At 39.4% G+C, this 22,972-nt stretch overlaps 2 protein-coding genes across 7 annotated transcripts in view; one reads left to right on the forward strand and one right to left on the reverse strand.

Annotated features, from left to right (window-relative positions):
• The window catches only part of LOC108249878 (cytosolic 5'-nucleotidase 1A), an 11,171-nt gene extending 3,549 nt beyond the window's left edge, over positions 1–7,622 (reverse strand). The window contains exons 1-4 of the mRNA XM_017439518.3: positions 7,420–7,622; positions 5,793–5,909; positions 5,171–5,303; positions 4,941–5,063 (exon numbers count right to left, since the gene is read on the reverse strand). Of these exons, the coding sequence (XP_017295007.1) occupies positions 4,941–5,063; positions 5,171–5,303; positions 5,793–5,909; positions 7,420–7,455 (409 nt within the window). The 5' untranslated portion in view covers positions 7,456–7,622. The remainder of the gene's footprint in view (positions 1–4,940; positions 5,064–5,170; positions 5,304–5,792; positions 5,910–7,419) is intronic.
• Positions 7,623–7,660: 38 nt separating this feature from the next.
• Positions 7,661–22,972, forward strand: part of LOC108249877 (GRAM domain-containing protein 4) — an 81,775-nt gene continuing 66,463 nt past the window's right edge. For all 6 annotated transcript variants that reach the window (XR_005234283.1, XR_005234284.1, XM_037980679.1 and 3 more), the window contains exons 1-7: positions 7,661–7,898; positions 14,955–15,165; positions 15,260–15,365; positions 16,617–16,737; positions 16,842–16,915; positions 16,994–17,126; positions 22,063–22,088. Coding sequence is in view for 4 of the 6 variants with exons in the window: in XM_037980679.1 (XP_037836607.1) it covers positions 14,974–15,165; positions 15,260–15,365; positions 16,617–16,737; positions 16,842–16,915; positions 16,994–17,126; positions 22,063–22,088 (652 nt within the window). In the remaining 2 variants the exon portion in view is untranslated. The remainder of the gene's footprint in view (positions 7,899–14,954; positions 15,166–15,259; positions 15,366–16,616; positions 16,738–16,841; positions 16,916–16,993; positions 17,127–22,062; positions 22,089–22,972) is intronic.

Raw genomic sequence — 22,972 nt, forward strand, 5'->3', positions numbered from 1 at the left:
GTTAGCATTGTCATGTTTTAGCTTAGTTATCTTGTCATGTTCTGTAACTTTGTCTGTAATTTTGTTCTTGTGTTGTAAAGCACTTTGAGTCGCCTCGTGCTGAAAAGTGCTATATAAATAAATGTACCTACCTACCTACCTACCTACCTCTCCCTCCCTCTTGATGACAGAACGTCTGGACCCATGCTTTCTGAGGGTTCTGTGAAGGTTATAGCGACGGAGGAGCTCTACAAAGAACACATTCCTTTAGGAGCTTTTCCTTGGTCACATCTACACCTCAGACAGGAATACAGAAATAACTCTACAGCCAGCTGGGTATTATAAATTCTACTGGAATTGGAGCTGGCAGCTCTTCTGCAGAGAATCTGCCTGTAGTAGGGGTGTAATGGTGCATGTATTTGTACAGAAATGTCACAGTACAGATGTTTTGGACAAATACATGGATCAGAAAACAAATATATTGGTCACAGTCAATTAACCACACCTCTCATCCTGAGGACCGTACTCACGTGTTATTTATTTATTTGTTAACTGCCATTTTTTTGTCATTTAACTGTTTATTGGTATTTTTCACAATTGTTTATATATACAATGTACATGAACACTTCACTTACAATATAACATTAAACTTAACACAAAAAAAATAAATAAATAAAAAAAAACCTTTTGCATGGGAGTTATTCTTCTATTTGGCCTTTGTCCCACCTAGTTTGTCCAGTTCTTTCTTTAGTTTTTGTCGCTGTCTTTTGTCCTGAATGATGTCCATTTCATCCACTTTTCTTCCATTTGTATTTGTTGAAGTCTCAAACGATATGTCAGTTTTTCCATAATGTAGATTTCTTCTATTATTCCAGTCCACTGTTCTTGACAAGGGGGGTCAGCCTTTCCCCATTTCCTCGTAATAGCTTTCTTACTAGCTATTAACATTATCTTAATCAGATACTTGTCTTTTGCCCTCACTTTGGTATTATTAAAATTACAAAGATATAGTACCATGCTACTCATCGGAATAGCATATCCCAAAACCTTCTTCAGTTTCATGTACATCTTTCCAAAATTGAACAATTTTAGAACAGTTCCAAAATATGTGAGAGTGATCATCGTTCATTGATCCGCAGTTCAAGTTCAAGCTATTAACTTTCCCCTGATGACTGCCTTCATGGCATCCCATAGTATTATCTGGTCTACTGTTCCATTATTATTTTCTTCAATATATTGTTTTATTTCTGCTTTTATCTTTTCTCTCCGTTGTTCACTATTCAATATTCCCACGTTCAGTCTCCATACAGTATTTCGTTTCCTGTTACTTAGACATATCTTTAAATAAATTGGATTATGATCAGAGACATCTGCTGCTCCTATCCTGCATTCCTTCACTCTGTGTTTATCATCTTCCTTGGTTAAAAAATAATCTATTCTTGAATGTACTCCATGAGCAGCCGAGTAATGCGTAAAATCTTTTCCTAATGGATGTAGGCTTCTCCATACATCTGTCATTCCCATCTCTTCTAATGAGTCATTTATAAATTTTGTCAGATGCATTTTAGTTTTTTTGTGACTCGTTGTGTCTACATTATGGTTCAAGACAACATTTAAATCACCTCCACAAATTAGAATTCCTTCTGTTTCTATCGCTATTAAATCAAATAGGTTCTTGAAAAAGTTTTTGTTACTCTCCGGGGGTGCGTATACATTTACCAAGGTTATTAATTCGTTTTCTATTCTTCCTTTTAACATTATATATCTTCCTTCTTTATCCTTTAATTCTTTTTTGTAATCAAATTGTATTGTGTTCGAAATTAATATTGCAGCTCCTCTTCTACGCCCCTCTTTATATGAACTATAGTATAGATTCCTGTAGCCATAATTTTTTAATTTTTCGTGTTCTGTTTTGGATAAATGAGTCTCTTGTAGGAATATAACTTGTGCTTTTTCCTTTTTCAGTTTTGTCATCACCCTTTCTTTTTTATTCACTACATTCAAGCCATTCACATTCAGCGACATTATTTTGATCTCAGTCATAGTTATGATTTATCAGTCTCTGGAAATATTCTCCCAAGCAACTCAAAACAAAACCACAGTGAACTTCTGCTAACCAAACGCAAATCAAAAACCTGACGGACTTTCAAACATGGGGTATCCTTCATCCCCGAGTCCCTGTTGGTGGGTGGAGAGGAAATCCTCACCTCTACTGAGGGCCTCTCCCTAGATCTGGAACTACTCCCATCCTGTGGGGTACCACTCCGTCTAGACATGTCCAACATCTCACCTTCTCTCAGTCGGTTTTAGTTGAATCCTCGTTTTCTGCTGTAATTTCTTCTAAAAGCAGAACATCTTATGGTTTCCATTGGAAGCTTTGCAGTTTTTCTCTGACTCTGTGTGCCGCTTCTCGTTCCCGTTTCCCCCTCACTCGCTGCCATCCCGCGGCTCCGCGCCGTCTCTCCTCCGCTGTCGCGGCGTTTCCTCCCGGCTCTGCAATGGTGTAGCCCCTTTCCTTCATGTCCTGCGCTGCTGTCCTGGCACTGTTGTATATCTTCGTTCCGTTCTCCCAGTGAATCCGAATTTTAGCGAGTGGTGTCTGGAAATGTATTCCTTTCTCCTTCAATATTTTTTTAATCTCCTTATATGCCTTTCGTTTCTGCACAATCTCGGTCGGATAGTCTTGGTCAAAGTAGATTTGTTTACCCGCTACCTGGATCTTTTTCTGCCAGGCTTTCTTCAAGATCGTTTCTTTGGTCTCAAATTGTTGAAAGTTAACCACGACTGACCTTGGTGCTGCATTCGGGTTCGGTTTTGGGGTGAGGGCTCGGTGGGCTCGTTGAATCTGGAGATCGATCCCCTCCGGAAGTTCAAGTTCCTTCTTAAAAAGTTGCTCCAGAAATGTAGCTGTGGATCTCCCTTCTACGTCTTCTGGTAAGCCGAAGATTCGGATATTGTTTCTCCTTGTTCTCCCTTCGAGATCAGTTAGTTTTTCCTGCATTCGTTGTATTTGTTCCACCATCTGCGTTAGCACCTCGTTAGCATCCGTCTTCCACTCCTCCACCTCCGCTATGCGCGTCTGTGCCTCGCTGATGCTAGCTCGCTGTGTCTGTAGCTCCTGGCCATTCTCGGACAGCTTACGGTCTATTTCTTGTCGAAGATTCGTTATTTCTTCCTTCATTTCTCTCTTCAGCTCGTCTTTAAATACAGCCAGCTCCAGGCACAGCTCTTGTTTAAGTGCTTTAATATCACCTCTGATAGCTGCGAGGCCATTTTGCAGCATCTCCATGCTATCGTGTTCTTCCATTTCCTCTGCTGGATCTTTTTCGTGTTCGCTAGCTTCGTGTTCGGAGATTTCTTCCGTTACTGGCAGCTCTTCGGTTCTTTCTTGCTTTTTATAGTTTTTCCGGCTTCTTTTCTTGCTTATCCCACTCATGCTGTAGTTTTTTCTATCGAGTTCGAGTTTTGTTGTGGGCATTTTTACCCGACTCTGGAGAGCTCTCTGCATATGCGCCTATTCCCCCCGCCATCTTGTTCGATCTCTCAACTGCCATTTTAAAGTTGCCTAACTACTGTAAGCCTCCTTGATAAAAGAAAATGGTATGTGTTGTGCACGCTGCGAGCGTAAAACCCAGAGCGAAGATGGAGCATCCAAATTCAACGCAGATCTCCGGGAGGATGAAAATACAGGAAGCTTGTTTTTCCAGCTGCAGCTTGAATGATGAGATCCACACCAAGAATCAGAAAAAAAATCAACCAAATTAGGCTGTAGAATGATTAATCTGTTGGTGGAAACACACACACTGACTGGATGTGTCAGGATGCTGAGGTGTGTGACACACACACACATACAGGAGTATGTGTCCTTCTGATTGGATGCGTTGAGGTGCTGTCCTGTGCTCCGAGCTCATGAACTGCCCACACCTCAGTAACCTGCGTCCAGCGCACCACATGCACACAGATGGATTTGGAAGCCATGGTTGCATGTGTTTTTTGCATGGGTTTGTCCTGTAATCGGAGGGTTGCTGGTTCAAGCCCCCGCTCCAGCTGTCTCAGCCATTGTGTCCTTGGGCAAGACACTTCACCCGCCTTGCCCACTGGTGGTGGTCAGAGGGCTCGGTGGCACCGGTGTGATGGCAGCCTCACTTCTGAGGCAGCCATCACACCCCAGGGCAGCTGTGGCTACAATGTAGCTTACCACCATCAGTGGATGAATGGGTGAATGATTGTAGTGTAAAGCGCTTTGGGGTCCGTGGACTAGATAAAGCGCTATATAAGTGCAAGCCATTTACCATTTCACTATGGCTGCTGCACAGAGCTCGGCTTCATGGAAGTAGAGCAAGAAAAAAAAGACACTGATTTAAGAAAAAAAAAATCTGTTTGGATTTTCTTCCCCAATCATGTCTGAGGTACAGTGAATCTACCGCCTCACATCAGCAGGCATTGAGGAACTGGTCAGAGTTAAAGGAAAGATGGATGGAACAAAATACAGAGACATTCTTGAGGAAAACCTGGGGGAGTCTTCCACACATCTGAGACTGGGACAGAGGTCCAACTTCCAACAGGACAATGATCCTAAACACAGGGCTGAAGAACACTCCACTGTTTTGAGGAGAACCAGTTAAAGGTCCAGTTAAAGACCAAACCTGAATCCAACTGAGAATCTTTGGTTTGAGTTAAAGATTGTTGGACACAAGCAGCACCATCCAACCAGGAGGAGCTTCAGCAGTTTGGTCGGATAAAAAGTCCAGGTTAGATGGACCAAGATCATGGAGATGGACCTGAGGAGACCTAATGCTGGAACTGCTGCAGAAGGTGGAGACACAAAGAACTGACTGCAGGAAGCTAACACATATGCACAAAATACTTAGCTTATTGTTAGCTTTCTAGTCTTTAGAATTATTTAAAACAATTTTAGTTAATTTATGTCACTCCCTCTGTGACACGATACATGTCCTGACCTTTCTGCGTCGCCTGCAACACTTCGTTTTCATCCGTTGTCAGAAACAGTTGAATGTTGTTTTTCAGGAGACTTTCAATGAAGTCTTCTTCACTTGAAAAACAAAACCTGGTCACTTCAAGACCTGCAAAAGAGCACCAATGGCATCCCAACAGGAAAATCAGCAAAATACACTCTGACACATAATAAATACAGACTGATCTGTGACTCTGAGGGCTGAAGCCAGGTTACCATGATGTCTGGTGCTGCTCATGAAGCGAGAGCTCTGCTGCTGCTGGCTGTCAGTTGTCATCAAGACCACATCAAACAGCAGAGATTCAGCAGGATTTCTCTGCAGTAGTTGTTCATTCACTCTCTGCAGCGCCTGAAGAGAACAACGAATAATAAATCTCAAATAATACCTAAAGATTGTACAGTTTAAATAGTTTTTACTGTCAACAAATTTAGTCTATTTCTAATTTTCTGACTGGCTCTAAGATCAGATCACATCAGTTCGTATGGTAGTAATTCACATCATTATTTTCCTGTTTAGATTTTTTTTACAGCCAAACTACTTCAGTCTACTTTGTGCTCTTTTAACCATTAATATGTCATCAAAACTTTAGACTCAATAGAGAGTAGTGTGGTATTACTTTTAGTATTTGCAACTTTAATACTTTTAAAAATTATTTCACTTTATTTTCAAAAAAATTCTCCAAAGAAATCCATTCAGTTCTCTTCAAACACATTGTTCTTTTAGCTACTGTCTTGCTGATCTTAGCAAGTCTCATTAAAGTCATTCTGCCCCCAGCACCCACACTGCATTTTACAAAAAATACATCTTCTCTAGTTACTGCTGGTCATGGAGTCTGACCTGCAGTAGTGGAAAAGCCACGCCTGCTGCATAGGCCCCGTCGCCATCTTCTTCAGTGTCTGATTCAAAAAGTGCCCGAGACGTTACGGCCACAACCACAGCATGGTCCACATCTTTCTGCAGGACAGACACAAAACAGATGTTTATGTTGTACAATAGATTGTATCATGTTGTTATTTATGGAACAAAAATGCAGCCAACATGGAAAAGCTGTGAGTGAAAAACTAATTACAACTTAAGATTCTGTAGTTTGAAGTAGTGATTTTCTATGACTTTATCAACATCACATCAGTTCATTAAGGTTTGCAAACATTTGTTTCTGCTCAGCTCTCTGAAGGCCTCACCACAGTATTTCAGTCAGGCTGAGGTTCTGGACTTTGACTGGACCTTTGCAGCATCTTCATTATTTTCTTTTTTCTGTTGTAGATTAGCTGCTGTGTTTAGGATCATTGTTCTGTTGCATCATGACCCAGGCTTTTCTCCTGTAACACTTCCAAACCAGCCATACGTCTTCTGTCTTTCTTTAATTGTCCTTCATTGAACTTTCTCTCTGTAGAATGATGAGCACCAGTTGGTTTGGAAATGACCTTTAACCCTTCCCAGACAGATGGGCAGCAACAGTTGCTTCTCTAAGATTATTGCTGATGTTGTTCCAACCTGGCATTGTGTTAACACAAACATGTCTGCTCCAGAGCAGTAAACCTACAAAACCTGTGTTTTTATCAAGGTCAATCACACTGATGATGATGATCAGTGATCAGCAGCACCTGGCTGATACTGAACCTCCTAAATCCTACAGAAGCAGCAAGAAGGGTGGACTTAGTTTTTTGCACACTACTTTTCCATTTGGGGGAATCTGTTGTGTGTTTTTGTTTATTTAAGTAAAGCCCAGATCTGTTTTGTATTATGTCCAGATATGTAAAACTCGGTATGTTTACTTCTATTTGAAAGATAGCCATGACATAACAATTAAACTAAATCAAAATCAAATCAATTTTTTATAGAGTACATTTGAAAACAACCCAAGTTTAGCAAAATTTGGAGCTTTTACTCCAACAAAGGCTGCATGATTTTCCTGAAGTTGACTTTTTCAACAACCCAGGAGACTATTAGTTTGTTTTCAGCTACTTGAAAACAAACTGTCTCCTGGGTTGATTTTCCAAAAATCAACCAGTTTGATTTAGAACATGCTTTTTTATGCCCCCACCAGCAAAATGCTGAATAGATAACGGCAGCAACAATCTCAATGTTTGTGGTAAATAAAAGGTTTACTACTATTTTTTTAAAATTACTGATTAATGTGATTCTAGCCACTAAAAAGGCTTCTGAACATTAGCTGAAAGCTTCATGGTGATCTCTAAAATATGTTGAAATTATGTATTTTTTTATTATAACTTCTCACATTGTTCAATGGAAATATAGGACGTTAAACATCCCAAACATTTACTTTTAAAACAATATCTTTCCTATTTATTACTTCAGATACATGTTTTCAATTTGAAAACACTTTTTTTTTTTAACACAAACCTCTTTTGGGGATATTGTTAGCCTGACTAGTAAAAGCCTAGAACTGAGACAGAGGGCTGTCTTTCCCCCGTGCCTACAGGTGGTGTGTTTGTCCTCTGACCTGTCTCACGTCGCTATTCTGGACCGTGGACACCATGCTGACCCTCCGCAGGACTGAACGACTGATTATTCTGACTTATTGATCCTTGCAGCGCAGCAGGAATCCCAACTAACCCACTTTAACCTAAAGTTTCTCCTCACAGATGACGTTTGTTTTGCTTCCGCCTGTCCTGTAGCTTTACGTTGACGCTAAGAGAGCGACGTGATCGCGTCACTTCCTGTTTACGTCTCCGTCGCTGACCCCGCCCACAGCCGCGATTATTGTATGAGGTGCAGACGCACGCCTCGGCTTTGACTCGCACACAACCGACATTTGGAATAGTTGTTGGACAGCGGCTAGGACCGGGTCCGAAGCGTGAATCGAAGGAGGGCGGTCCGGTTCGGCGCGGCTCGTGAGCGGCTTCGACCCGATTTTCTGCGGGCTTCACTGGCAACGAAAGATCCGAAGGGGGGAAAGTTTGCTTCATCCTCAGCTTTACGGTGATAAACTTCTCCTTTGTTCCTTTGAAGACCCGTCTACCATTATTCTCGTCTTGTCAGTTTTTGCCGGGTGTGTCCACCCTGGACCCTCCTTGATTTTCTGCAGCTGATTGGCTTTAGTGGGATGGTGCCTTCAGGTGCCGGGAGGAGTGTTAGTAAATAAAATGACCTGCGAATCCAATCATTGTCTGGGTGAGTGTGTGTGTGTGTGTGTGTGCGCGCGCGCGCGTGTGCGTGCTTCTTGTTTAATGAAATGATAATATGCGGTTTATAACCTGATAGACAAAAATATTTTGATGGCGTCTGTATGAACTGGTTGTGGAAAATAGAAAAGATCTTTCATTAGTTTATAAAATATAAACAATTGAGTTCAAGCTTATACAACTTTCTCGCAGCATACATGTTTTTAGTCCTACATTTAGTTTTTCCACATTCCTGTTTATTGTTTATTTTAGGAAAAACAATAATAACCCCGTGTTTAGCCTCTAAATGTGCCATGTTTAACCTGGTGGGCTTAATTTTCAGTAGCAGTCCCTGTCAGGCTGACGATAAAAACTTAAATAAAATAAACTCAGAAAACGCCTAACAACACATAAGCCAACATAATCATTGAATTAATCTAAAAATACATTTATAAAGCAAATAAAATGAAAAACGTAGCATTCCTTAAAACACGCTCCCGGGGGGTGCAGTGCCATTGCAGTGGGGGCGCGGGAAAAAAAACCAGTGCATAATGGACAGATTTTTAACCCCATTTTGCACAGAGGCTTTTTTAAATGTATTAATGATAGCAAAGTTGAATATTGTTACAAACAAAAAAAATGGAAATAAACTTAAGTGGAGTTCAGTGTGTTTGTCTGGTTGAACGATGTGTATACCCAGTTGATTTTTTTTGGGGGGGTTATTGTCATCCATAAGGGGTCCCAGAAGAACATCTTGTGAACCACTGTCTTAAGGGAATCCATATCACTTTTTCCAGTGTTTTAGACTAACAACACCTTACACTGGGAAATGACAGAGCTGAAGATGTTTTTGTCAAATCTTGAAAATAACTTCCTGTACAATCTCTTGCAGTATTGTAAGATGTTACGCTGTGTTGTGAGTGACTCTCAGCTATCACATCAAAATTTAGCTCAACATTTGTAAAATACATTTTATAGCCAAGTTTATCAGTTGAAGTTCATTCCAATTATTTCCTGAAAGTTTTATTAAAATCCATCCAAGGTCCAAGAGAGATTTTGCTAACAGTCAGAGTGTACTCCAAATAGTTAATGGCAAAAGGTTAAACAAAGATATTGCATCTGTTAGTGGTCAGAATATGTTGGGGCTCAATATCAGCTAGGACCACACTATATTTGAGGGCAGTGACTGAAACACATTCTGTCCCAGAACCTCCACCATCCAGGTTTGCAAGAACACAGTGATTTCCCCATGCTCGGTTTTTTCAGGTTATCCAACAATTCTCAGAAGTGATCTCCGGCTTTTGTTTTCAAGTTCATCCACTTTTAAAGCAAGTTCCTGGGTTTTCTTGCGGAGTGACGATTCTTTACTTGAAAACTAGGCGAGCTCATCCTCCATCTTACCAATGCGGGATTCTGCTTCGGTAAGGCCCTCAAAAAACACTCCAATTGTATCTTTAATTTCTTGGTTCGATTATATAACTTCCCTTAGTTGTGAGGAGAAGTGTGTCTTCAGAGCCTGAATCGCTTCCAGGACGCCAGTTTCAGTAGATCGGGGGGTAGCGCTAGCTTCCTCCATGTGCTCCGCTACCGTTTCGGTGCTATCATCCACTTCAGGACCCTCTTTCTTGGTTGTTTTAGCTTTTACCCTATGTTTATTTGGCATATTGGTGGTTTGAGTCAGGTTTCCGTTTTGTCTCCCAAAGTTTGTACGTGTAGAAAATATCTTAGCTGTGGCGTAGATGTATATGCAGGATATGTTGGTCGGAGCTTGACAGTTCAGCGGCTGCTCAGTTAGATGCCGTAACCGGAAGTCTCTGAATCCTAATTTAAGTCACATTTACAAATAAATTAAGTAACAAATGAAAATGTGCAAACAAGGCACCAACACACGTCTCACATCAAGACCAATAAATAACAACAGAGAACTCTGAAAAACAGAGAGATGCTGTACTGTACTGTGCTTTTTGTGACACAGGCTGCATGTTGGATCACTACACAAAACATATCTAATACTGAATTTAATAGCATCATTTTACTGGTATACATGGATAATATTTTCACTAAGCACAAAACATGCTTACCATATTCAGTCTTGTAATGCCACCAGCTTAATTTCAGCTCAACTTACCATTTTTGGTTAAACCTGCTTGTTTATTGCTGTGGGTCTGACAACATGCTAACTCCAGTGGTAGCTGAAGGTGGCTCAGCCTCTGGGCTCATTAGAGTCCCGTAGGGCTCCGCGAACAGCGCGCGGTCTGCGCCAAGTTACTGGGAGGCACATGACGAGACACCGCACGGGCTTATAATACGCTGCAGTCTTGCTCCTGCAGATGTAAGAGTTACAGATGCTTCATGGACATTTGTTCCTTGAGTAAAATTGACTATCAACTGTAAACAGTTGGACGTTAATTATTGGACATACATCTGGTAGATCATGTAAAACGAAAAAGGTGGAAAAAATATGGTGCTAGATTTTTTTTATTTTTTTAAATAAATAAATGTTTTATTCTTCCATTTTTGAAATGTTTTATTGAACATTTATATATAATAGTTATTCACAAATACAATTTCTAGGCACTTTTTTGTGCAACTCCTGACTTTTCCAACTCTTTCCAGTGTAACAGAATCTGTTCAGACACAGTAGGTGCTCTGGTTGCCAAATGCCTGGCCAGTTTGAAATGAAGCAAGGGGAATCCTCTAAATGGGTTAATTCATTGATTTTTCAGTTGCTTATCCAGGTCAGGCCACATTACTCAAAGAACTGAAGAAAAAATTGTGTTGCGAAACCGATTAATTTCAGGCTTTTGTCATAGATTAAAAATAATTGATCTTGCAATTTAATTTTGTAAACACTGCTAACATGTGAAAGTGATGGAGAAAAGCAAAAAGATTTTGTTGTTGTTTGTAGGTCTCTCAAAGGTTGAAATCAGTATGTGAATGCTCACATCTACCAGAGAGAGGTGGTTAAGTCAGTCAGTGTCTATTGATCTATGCACTTAACCTATTTTCAAACATGAGATGCATGCTGTGGGTGCGTGGGGGGTGTTGTGCTGATTTTGTAAGTTTGCTCAAAAAATGAATGATGGAAAATGAAGGATAGCTCTCTCTCCATGTTAATGGAGAGAGACAAAATAACTAAAATCCAGAAATAACACATTACATAAAAGTTATAGTTGAATTGCATATCAATCATTTAGCTAGCTAGCAAATCAATCATCTTCCATTCCAACCTCTTGATCATCATGGATAACTCTAAATAGCTGTCAGATGACGCTGCTATTTGGTAATAGCAGATCTGCATAAAGCTGGAATGGGCTACAAGACCATCAGTAAGAATCTTGGTGAGAAGGTGACAGCTGTTAGTGGAATTGTTTAAAAATGGAAGAAATATAAAATGACCATCAGTCGCCCTTGATCCAGAGCTCCACCCAAGATCTTGCCTCTTGAAGATGATGATGATGAGAAAGATAAGAACTTGGCCCACAGCTAAATGGGAGGAGCTTGGTAATGATCCGAAGGCAGCTCGGACCACAGTCACCAAGAACACTGCACACTACACTGTAAAAAATATAGCTGACTTCAGTCACAGTGCAAGAGGCAGGGGACACCCTGAACAGGTCTCCAGTCCATTACAGGGACATGGAGACAAACAAGACAGACAGACATTTGAAGAGAAGTGAAGTGCAGAGGATGAGCCAAAGAACACCATCTTCACAGTCAAGCACGGAGATGAAAGCATTATTCTTTGGGGTTGTTTTTCTGTTAAAGGTACAGAACGGCTTCATTGCATTGAGAGGCCGGTGGACGCAAAACATACCCTCGTAGCAATGGAGGGGCAAATTAAGAAGAAGCACATAAGGGTCATAGAAAGACCTACCCAATTTCCAGTCAGGAAGAAAATCTATGAAAGAAGTTAAAGCTTTGAGTTGCCAAGCAGCAGCCAAGAAACATAAAGTATGTAGAGTTTTTGTAAACAGGAGTGGGCAAAAATCCCTCCTGAGAGGTGTGAAACCTGGTGACCAACTACAAAAAAATGTCTAACTGCTTTACTTTCAACAAAGGTTTCTCTACAAGTACTAAATCATGTTTTGTTTGGGGATGAAATATGTATTTCAATCAATGACATGCATTTTTTTTTAGATATTTTGTTGATATAAGGTCCCTCTCCATTAAAATAAGATATCAATAAGAAATAGACTGTTCATATATTTGTAACTGCAGCAAACTTTCTAAAGCAGCTGGACATCAAACAATTCCACCGCAAACTAAATGTTTTTTTCATTTTGTGTTTTTTAGTTTAAATCAAATGTTTGAAAAGCAGTGACATTCAGTCTTTGTCACACTTGTCTCTCTTGCAAAAGTGACCATTTGGACCACAGTACACAAACAGGGTTTACCTTTTGAGAAGGACTGGACAGTCGAGGTGAGAGGTGGATGATTCACGCTCTCTCAGTTACAGTTTTCTAACAGCATATCCTAGCACCATAGTGTACAGGGGTTGTGGAAACACTTAAAATGTCACTTTTCTACACGTTTAATCCTGTTGAACAGATGACTTACTCCTGAAGGTTAAAGTGGATGTCTAACAGAATTTAAACAACCAAACAAAACTTTCCCTCTATGGTTATCTCTCCCCATCTGTTGTTTGAGAAGCTGAACCATCACACAGAAATTTCTTAAATCCTTGTAGACTACAATAATCCTGAAAAATGTTGTATTTTGACAATGTGGATGAAGGGCAAATATTTCTACGTAATATGATAATTAGTAAGTACATTTTAAAGCATGTTGTTCATTTGGGTCACACATAGAGGAAAACGAAGCTGGTTCTTCAGCTGGTTATCCAGGACAAGGAGAGTTTGGACAGGGTGTGTGTTTGAATGAACGGGCCGGATGTGTCATATGTCAACTAAGCCGTGTTCATGTGTTATTGTGACTGCAGCTGTTCAAGCATGTGTTGTATTAAAAGTGATACAATATGTAGAAGTTACTAGTTCCCACTGATGCAGGTTGAAGTAACAAAATGTTCCACCTCCAGTGGAGGTGTTTAGGACCTGAGAGCAACACAGTCAGTTACCACCTAATTCATGGAAAACTGAGGATTTCTGAAAAGGCTTTTGGATACTGTTCGGTCTTGTTCAGGCTGTGATCATCGTGTTGCAGTCAGACCTGTCAGACAGCTCCTCAAGTATTAGGCTCACCACGCCTTTATTTCACCACAGAAGCAGCCTGTGTCATGTCAGACCGATCTGAAGTCTGGAAAACCCAGATTCTGGTTTACATGTTTTCTCTCTTTTTTGTTTGATATTTTGGCTCTATTCAGGTAAAGTATGCTGCTCTCACACCTCCTGTGGATGGTGTTTACATTTGGCTTCTTCTTTGCCTGATAGAGCTTTAAGCAGCAGTTGTGGATGATACAGTGAACTTACAGATAATGATCTGTGGAAGTGACGTGGTTTTAATGCAGTGGCCCCTGAGACCCTGAAGACCACAACATCCAATACTGACTTTCAGCCTTGACATTTGAACTCAGAGATTTCTCCAGATTCTTGAAATCTTTTAATGATATTACTAACTGTAGATGATAGGATATTCAAAGTCTTTAACATTTTTGGTTGAGGAACATTATTCTGAAATTATCCCACTATCTTTAGATGCAGTTTTTCACAGACTGGTGAACCTCCGGCCATCTACAATTATGACAGATTCAGCTACTCTAAAATGCTCATTTCATACCCAGTCCACTTACTAACCTGTTGCCTATTAACCTAATTAGTTACAAAATGCTCCTCCACCTGTTTCTTATTCATACCCCTTACTTTTAAAGCCTTTTGTTGTCACTATTGTCTTTTTTGAGACATGCAAATTCAATATTACTTCCTATTATTATTTTTTGCAAAAAGTCATACAGTTTCTTAGTTTAGACAATTGATGTTTACTATGTTCCATTGTGAGTATAAATGACATCTGCAAATCACTGCGTTCTGTTTTTACTTACATTTTACATTTTTTACACAACATCCCAGCTTTTTCAGAATTAGGGTTGTACGTCATCTGATTTAACTTTTGGAGTTGACCCATTTTAAAATGGCTACCAAAGCCATCTGATCTTACAAAGCAAAAAAATGGCTACAATTTAGTCACCTTTTCAGGTGTGGACCTAAAATTTGGTCTAGTAGCTGAGGTTGATCTCCAGCACATTTTCTAAGTGCTGACAGATTGCATAAGATGTTTTGTTTAAAAATTGCCATTACCTCTTTTTAGTCAACTCTGTCTGCCTGTTAACGAAATATCTCATGATGTACGGAAATGATGGGCCTTTTAATTTAATAATTTGTCACCTGTCTCAAATTAGCCTATTTCACAAAGAGCAAAAAGTCTTAATCCAAATATCAAATATTGGAATATGTCTAAATTTTATTAGCTGCACACAGAGACTCGTTGATCTAAAGTTGATGGTTTCCCAGCGTGGTGAGCGATGAAACTCAAGATCTAGGTTTTAGAGGTACCTAACAAACCCAGAGTTTTTTTGGTCCTTGTTTCAGCTCAGATAATGAAATAATTTCTCTACCCTGAACAAACACTGTGATCCTACAGCACAGAATATGATTTACTGTCTCATCTATGTGTGTGTGTGTGGGCTGATGTGCTGTCCCTAAAAAAACAAAAACAAAGAATGAACAAATTATGATCACTTTGATGCTAAAATCCACTCTGAAGTTGTTGAAAAGTCTCACTACAAATATTACTTACACCCATAGAGAAATCACACTTGGTCATCGATTTAAAAAACAAAACAAAACAACAACAAATACTTTTGGCACATTTGTCATAGTTTCTTTGTCTTGACAGCTTGGGTTTTTGTCTTATTCAGGTAGAGGCCTTACTTCGTAATGTCCACCATGCTGAAGCGTCTGGACAGGATTCGGTTCCGGGGCCAGAGGCGGGACGAGTTCCTGGATCTGACCGAGTCGCCCAACACATCTGACACGGAGTGCAGCGAGGACCTTGTGATCAAACCTCTCATCTCCCTCAAAGAGCCAGAGGAGCTGAGGGAAGACGGAGAGCAGCAGAGTGACATCCAGGTGCAGAACAGACCAAGAGAATCAGGTCTTGGTGGTACTAATTAAATTCAGCCTGATATCATGTGCTTTGTTATGTTCTGTTTGTGTGTCTAAGGCTGGTCCAGGATCTTTCTCAGCTGCTCTCCAAGATGACACAAAGACTGATTTAAATGAGGTCAAAGGTCTCTTAGAAGTTGCTTTGTTAGAGAAACACTTCTTACGTGAGTATTTTGTAGATTTTATTAGTTGTAGTGGAAGAAATTTAATCCTGTTGATTTTATAAGTTTGCTTCCATACAGAAAACTGAAAAGTCTATTATTTTAAAGGTAGATCTGACATACATCCAGACCCAATAATAAGGTCCAAAAGGAAACATTTACATCACGACCACAGGGAGAACAAGGCACGCTCTGATTTTCAGTGTTACCATGGAAACGTATAAACAAAAACTCATAACTAAATTCATAAAGATTTTTAATGTGTTCACTCTGCAGGGAGAATAATGATGAGTAAGTGTCAATGTACATTAAATATGGGTGTCGTTTTCTTCATTGTAACGATTTTGGCATATTTCTCATGTTATTCTGCACTTAAATAATGTCCACTTGTAGGTGATCGAACTAATTAAGCGGCTTCTGAACATAATGATTGGGCTGTAAAGCAAAAGGGGTGATTTATATTATATTTATATATGCTAATTATTTACTTTATTACTCCAAATTAACAGAGGTAAAATGGGGAAAAAAACAACCTCTGTTAAATAATTCTAAAAACTATAAAACTGGAGAAGTGATTTTTATATATATATATATATATATATATATATATATATATATATATATATATATAAAATCACTTCTCCAGAGTTATATATATATCTATATATCTATATAGAGGCACATCTCCCCCAGCCATCAGATTGTTGTCAGTGTCGACCAACCCAAACTTTACAATGAAAGACAGCAGGCAATATGGATTCCTTCAAGGAATGCTAGGTGTTTAATTCTTCAGTGTTTACTGAACATTGCCAAATCCACAACAAAATGAAACCAACATTCCTTTATGAATGCATATCACCCACCACCATGCATGCCAAAATTTTAAACAAAGAATTTGCGTGATATGTGTGTTGGGGGTGATTTTCAGCTACTAACACAATTTTTAGCTCAACAATGATAAATTTGACTGTCACAGCCAGCTCTGTGTTTGCTAGGATCTCTTATCTGTGGCAGGTATCTTGAATCAGATGGACTCCAAAATATATTCAGTTCTAGATATACATCCAATGATTTCATTCAAAGTGTTTCATTACAATGTTTTTAATGGTTCATGAAACTTTTTGTTAACAGGACAAGCAAGCAAACACATACGCCTGCACACACACAGTTGCATTACCACCTGCTGCCGAAAGGTGGGCGATAATGTAGCAGGACTTTATTTTACTAATTATATCTCCAATCTCTGTGTATTAGAGGAGGAGCTGAAGAAAATTAGAGAGGAGTCTAATGTGGATTCACTGAAACAGGAGCTGGAGAAGGAGCGCTGCAGACGAATGGAGCTGGAGCAGAAGATCAACGAAGTCGTGAAATCAGGGTGAGTTATTTAAGAAAGTGTACTGAACTGATCCTGTTGACTGTGAGAGTGCATGGACAGAGTATCGTCCCTCTGTCGCCTGGATTGACATTTTTTGCCTACAGGCTTGAAGACTCACCATCTCAGACACCTAAAGCTCCGCCCCCTCCTCCATCTGCCCCCTCCCCCACTGGTCCAGGTAAGAATACTTGCTTATGTTTAGGATTTAAGATCGTTTAAATAAATTAAAATTATTAACCTTTTTTTTATACCACAGACAAACAGAAAGAAACCCTGTCTAACAGTTTTCTGAAATGGTTGTACGATCGCTTTGGAGTTTACATTGAAGACTTTCGCTTCCAACCAGAAGAAACAACGGTGGAAACAGAGGAGCCACTGAGTGCCAGGAGGTGAGGAGGGATGCATAAAATGTCTGTGCCCAGTTTATTCCTCAGTGTGTGATGTAAAGGGTCTTCTTTCTATTTGTCATTTGCTTAAAATGGACAAAATTGTTTAATGTACTTAAAAGAACAAAGTGTATAACTGAAGTTTTTTTTACTTCATTACTTTCTTTCATTGTGGAGTTTTTGAGAACAGATTCACGCAATCGGACACTTAAATAAAATACCAGCAAACTTAGCACACAATATTCTTCTTGGCTTGGCTTTGCTAATGATGATCTAGAGTTAGAACTGACCACAGCACCTGTGGGCTTGCTGGTGGCTAAAAAGCCCTATCCTGGAGAGGCAAACTCGACCGCAGTGGCTGCAGGTCAGTGACTGGTCAAGGGTTGAAGCAGGGGGGTTTCTTTGTTCTTTCTCCTACTTCTCTTTTCCTCCAGGCTGGTGATGCATGCTGTCTCAAAGGGTGCTATCTCCTTGTGGGTGGTGTTGCAGCTTGCTCTATTAGCTGCTACGGAGGACCAGGTGTGAGTGTCAATGTGGCATGTGGCCAGAGAGGTCTTGAGGGAGGTCCTTGGACCTCTTCTTTGGGGCACCTCTATTACGGTGCCCAGAGGACAAGTTGCCATAGTGTGCCTGCCTAAGGCAGTGGCCTTCCATTCTGGGTACATGCTCTGTCCAGCGCAGTCGTGCCTGAAGGAGCTTGGCCTCGATACTGGTGATCTCTGCTTTGCTAGAGGACTGAGACGCTGGGTGTGTAGTTACGCCAGAGTGGAAACAGCACTGATGGAAACATTCAAGGAGTTGGATGTGCCTTTGCTATGTCACTCAAGTCTCAGAGCCATACAGGAGGGTGCTTAGTACTACTGCTCTGTTTACTTAGACCTTCTCTATCTGTCTCTATCTGGAGATCTTTGTTGGACTAGACTTTTTTGTAGAGTTTGTCAAAGGCACTGTTCGCTTTAGACAGCCTGTTGTTGATTTGGTGTCGATTTTGGCAACTGATGAAATTGTGCACCTGATTTTTTTCTTTTTTTTTTAAATTCACAGCCTTCAGCTCAGCTTGGTCGATGATGATGTGTGGTGGCTGGTACAGTTTGTCATGTGCCTGCTGATGGAGCACTTCAGTCTCTTTTTAGGCTGACTTCCAGGCTAAACTGTTGGGCGGCCTTTGCCAAGCAGGTTACAATTCGCTGCATGCCTGGTTCAGTGTGGGCAATGAGAACAGCATCATCAGTGAACGTTCACCAATTCACTGCTCCAAAATCAACTTTGGTGCAGCGAATCAGCTGTACAATATAGTAAATTAGAAAACCTCTGAAGACATTTTGAATGTCTCTCCCTCTCTCTCTCTCTCTGTATATGTATATACACTTTATTAGGTACTTCTATCCAACTGCTCGTTAACGCAAATGTCGCATGGCAGCAACTCAATGCATTTAGGCATATAGACATGGCCAAAACGATTTGCTGCAGTTCAAACCAAGCATAAGAATGGGGAAAAAAGGTGATTTAAGTGACTTTGAACGTGGCATGGTTGTCCGTGGTCTGAGTATTTCAGAAACTGCTGATCTACTGGGATTTTCACGCACAACCATCTCTAGGGTTTACAGAGAATGGTCTGAAAAAGAGAAAATATCCAGTGAGCGGTAGTTCTGTGGGCGCAAATGCCTTGTTGATGTCAGAGGTCAGACAAGAATGGCCAGAATGGTTCCAGCTGATAAAACGGCAACAGTAACTCAAATAACCACTCGTTACAACCGAGGTATGCAGAACAGCATCTCTGACCATACAACACGTCGAACCTTGAGGCGGATGGGCTACAGCAGCAGAAGACCACACTGAGTGCCACTCCTGTCAGCTAAGAACAGGAAACTGTGTGTGTGTGTGTATATATATATATATATATATATATATATACACACACCAAAGTTACAAAAAGCTTTACATTTAAGAAAAAAAATCATTAGAATTGAAGCAAAAATGCAAAAAATGTTAAACAATGTAAAAACTAGACCTAAAATCAAAGTGTTAAACACAAAAGCATCTTGAAGGCAGGCAGGTTTTCAGTTTTGATTTAAAGCTCTCTAGAGAGCCATCCTCACTTCTAGAGGAAGACTATTCCAGACTCTGGACAAAGAACATACTGTTCTCTTTTTTTCTCAGACAAGATTGAGGAGCAACTAGCAGGCCTTGATCAGAAGACCTTAGAGGTCTAGAAGAAGTGTAAAGGGGGTAAGAGTTCAATTATGTAAGCAGGGGCCAGGTTGTTTAATGCTTTTTAGAGCAGAAGGAGGAGTTTAATGTGAATCTTGAATTCTTTTAAGAAGCCAGTGTGGAAAGATACACACTGAGGTGATATGAGAGTGAAACAAGGTCTTGGCAAGAAGTTGAAGGAGTAAGAAGTTGGGAAAAGGAGTCTTGCTTTAAACAGGACCAGAGGAAGTTGCAGCAATCTAAACCTGATGACACAAAAACATGAATTTCAGTTTCTAATGGTTGGAAATATAACAGAAGGTGTATTTTGGCTGTATTTCTCAAATGGAAGTAATTGGATTAAACTACAAACTTAACATGTATCTCAAACTTTAGTTGTTGGTCAAAGATGACCGTGAACAGGAAGAGAACCAAGGGACTGGAGAATTGTCTGAAATTGAGTTGGTGCAAAGATTAACACTTGTTTTACTCTGGTTTAGCTGAAGAATGCCATCCAGTTTCTAACCTCAACCAAACATGTATGAACAAAAACATTTGTATCATCATCAGGCTTAATTGACAGATAGATTTGAGTATCATCATCATAGCAATGATAAATCACCGACCAAGAAGGGAGAATATATAAAGAAAATAAAACAGAACTAAGAACCAATCCCCAAAGCACCCCACATATCAGAGGATCCAGACAGGAAGGACCATTTTCAGTCACAACTTATTTGAGAGGTAAGACGTAAACCACTTAAGAGCCACACCAGAGATCTTACCTGTCTTTAAAGTTGATCAATGGTGTCAAAGTCAGTAGAAAAATTGTAAAAGATGCATAAAAAAAAATACAAGATAAAAAGAAATGTTACAACTGCTGCCAGTGACCTCCAAAAGTCACTGTCCAAATAACCACACACCTGTGTCTCACTTCCTGGCAGCACTCCTAGTAAGACAGAAATGCAGAGTAGAAAATAAGCTTCAGATAAAGAGTCACTGTGTGAAAAACACAAGATGAACTGTAAAAATTGCAGAACTACAAGTAGCTGAAGTGTCTTGTGGTCACACATGTCGATTTTTATGTTTCTATGGTGTTTTAAGGTAGGAGATATGACAAGCCTTTAACTCCTGTTTAGAGAGAATACTCTGAGCTCAGTTACCATGGAAACCAATGAGCATTTAGATTAAGAGCACTCTGAACTCTGGGGGCATTTGAGTAAAATCTTGTAGCAATAAGTTAGACACTGGTTTTGATGTATACATTTTTTAACAAATATAAAGTTTGTGGGGAGAAATTTAGTTTGTTTGCAAACATTTTGAAAAGTTTAGACAACTCAAAAGTGACATAATTCCACTGTAAGTTGAACATTCTGTTATAAAATTTCCAAAGGTCACAAAACTCAGACTTCAGTTGTTTAAAAACTATCAAAATAGTCTGATACTGTCACCTTTTAAGGATATTTTCTATCATTGTTATGCCGGTGATATCCAGTTGTATATCTCTTTTCTTCCTAATGAAGTTTCGAAATTACATGTTTTTACTTAATTGTCTGGATTCAATTAAATGCTGGATGACTGAAAGTTTTCTCCAGCTAAATGAAGAGAAAACTGAAGTAATCAACTAAAAACAACTGTAAAGATAAAGCAGATCCTTGGGCCTCTTGGTCATTTTACTAAATCTTCGTTTCGAAACCTAGGGATAATTTTCAACTCAGGTTTTACTCTGGAAAATCATGTAAAGTTTCTGGTTCGTTCCTGTTTCTACCATCTGTGACATATAGCCAAGCTTAGCTGTATTGTCTCTCGCCCTGAACTGGAAACCTTAATCCATGCTTTTGTTTCATCTCGCTCAGAGTTTTGCAATGTGCTGTACACATGTTTAACCAAAACCTCCCTAGACCGGTTGCAGTCTGTGCAGAATACTGCTGTTAGACCTCTGACTGGATCTTCAAAATGTTGTCATATAACTCCACTTCTGCTGCAACTTCATTGGCTCCCAATTCATTATCGAGTGGATTTCAAGATTTTGGTTTTGACTTGGCGAGCTCTGCATGGACAGACACCAATTTACATCTTTGAACTTTTACATCCCTACAGCCCTATTAGGGCCTTGAGGTCCTGTGATCAAGACTTCCACTCTCCAATCAGCAGACTCAGTGGCTTCCTTTAAAGGCCAGCTAAAAACTTAACTTTTTAAATCTGTATTTGCTTAAATTTGTTTTGTGCACTTGTTATTTTGTTTGTTAAAGCACTTTGTGAATTTATTTTGAGAGGTACTATATAAATAAAGTTTTACTTACTTACTCAAAATCTCAAAATGCCAGTTCAGTCATGTAAAGTCTAACTTTCTGTGACCTGTTTAAACTTCAAATGATATTTCCACTGTGAAATATGTCTGATCTATAGAGATTTAAAGAGGACTCGATTTTCTCACTTTGTAAAATCTGCCTGTGAAAGTTGTTTCATTTTCATTTTTGTAGATTTTGTCTACACTGTATGGTTTTACTGCTACCAAATTCACAACACTATATTCCCAATTGAGCCACACATTTGATGTTTTTTTGGGGGGAGTTCTGTTTTTTTCTGCCGGAGGAGTATCACGTTGAAAACTGCCATAAAAATGGAAAGGAAAAACAGGCAAATAGTAATCAATATTTGCCCATTATATATTAAATATAACTTTAATTTTGTTAAAGTTATATTTGTTTCAAATCAAAATAATATGTGCTTGTTTTTTTATCCACAGGCTGACTGAAAACATGAGACGGCTTAGTGAGTATTTTTGTTTCACATCTTGTGTGTAAAGTTACAGTTGTACGGTAGGGTTTGTTTGGGGTGTGTTTGCTAATGCATTAATCAACGAGGAGCATTTAACAGTACAGGCCCTATAATTGGACCCTAGAGGGAATCCATAAATAAAAGTTAGCAGTTAATTTATTTTCATTTTTTCATTACATTGACTAGTGATTCTGCAGATTGCATTTTTAAAATGTCTTTTGGCATAGACTCCAAAAAGATTTTAAAATTTCATACATATTGTAAAGCGAGACATGTTGCTAATCTTTTCACAATATTTTTTACTGATGTAAGTAATGATGCTGGTCTACCAAAAACAAGTTGGTTGTAGTGTCCAGCCTTATGGTCAGAATCCTAAAACTGCTCTGATCTAAACACATAGGCATAGGCACCTGCTTAGTGGAGCAGGTGGAGAAGCTCCTTCTTCTCAGCTGAACAGCAGTAGCCACTGCCTCGCTACTCAGACAGCATTTAGCTATGCATATGAGAAATAAAACACTCGTATTTTTAATGTTTTAAAACTGTGCTGCATCTTTTTCTGGCCATGAATCAGACAGAATAGAGTACAAACATTGAGATCACATTATTTAAGAGTGCAAGATATCACAAGTTTATAAAAAGTGGTAACATAAGTCCCTTTATGTTGATCTCATTGATGTTAACACAGAGCCCATTGTAAATTATTGTTTTTGGGTTGGAATAAATATGGCCTTAAAGTAAAGGTTTTGTAAATGTTTACATCTGGTTTTGAATTTAAATACTTCATGGTATTTCACCCCGGTTTTATTTTCAAAAATCATAAATTTAAAACTTTGACAGGATGTGAATTCCAGTCTCCCACATGAAAGCATATTGCTGTA

The sequence above is a fragment of the Kryptolebias marmoratus genome, linkage group LG17, assembly GCF_001649575.2.
Source record: "Kryptolebias marmoratus isolate JLee-2015 linkage group LG17, ASM164957v2, whole genome shotgun sequence".
Lineage (NCBI taxonomy): Eukaryota > Metazoa > Chordata > Actinopteri > Cyprinodontiformes > Rivulidae > Kryptolebias > Kryptolebias marmoratus.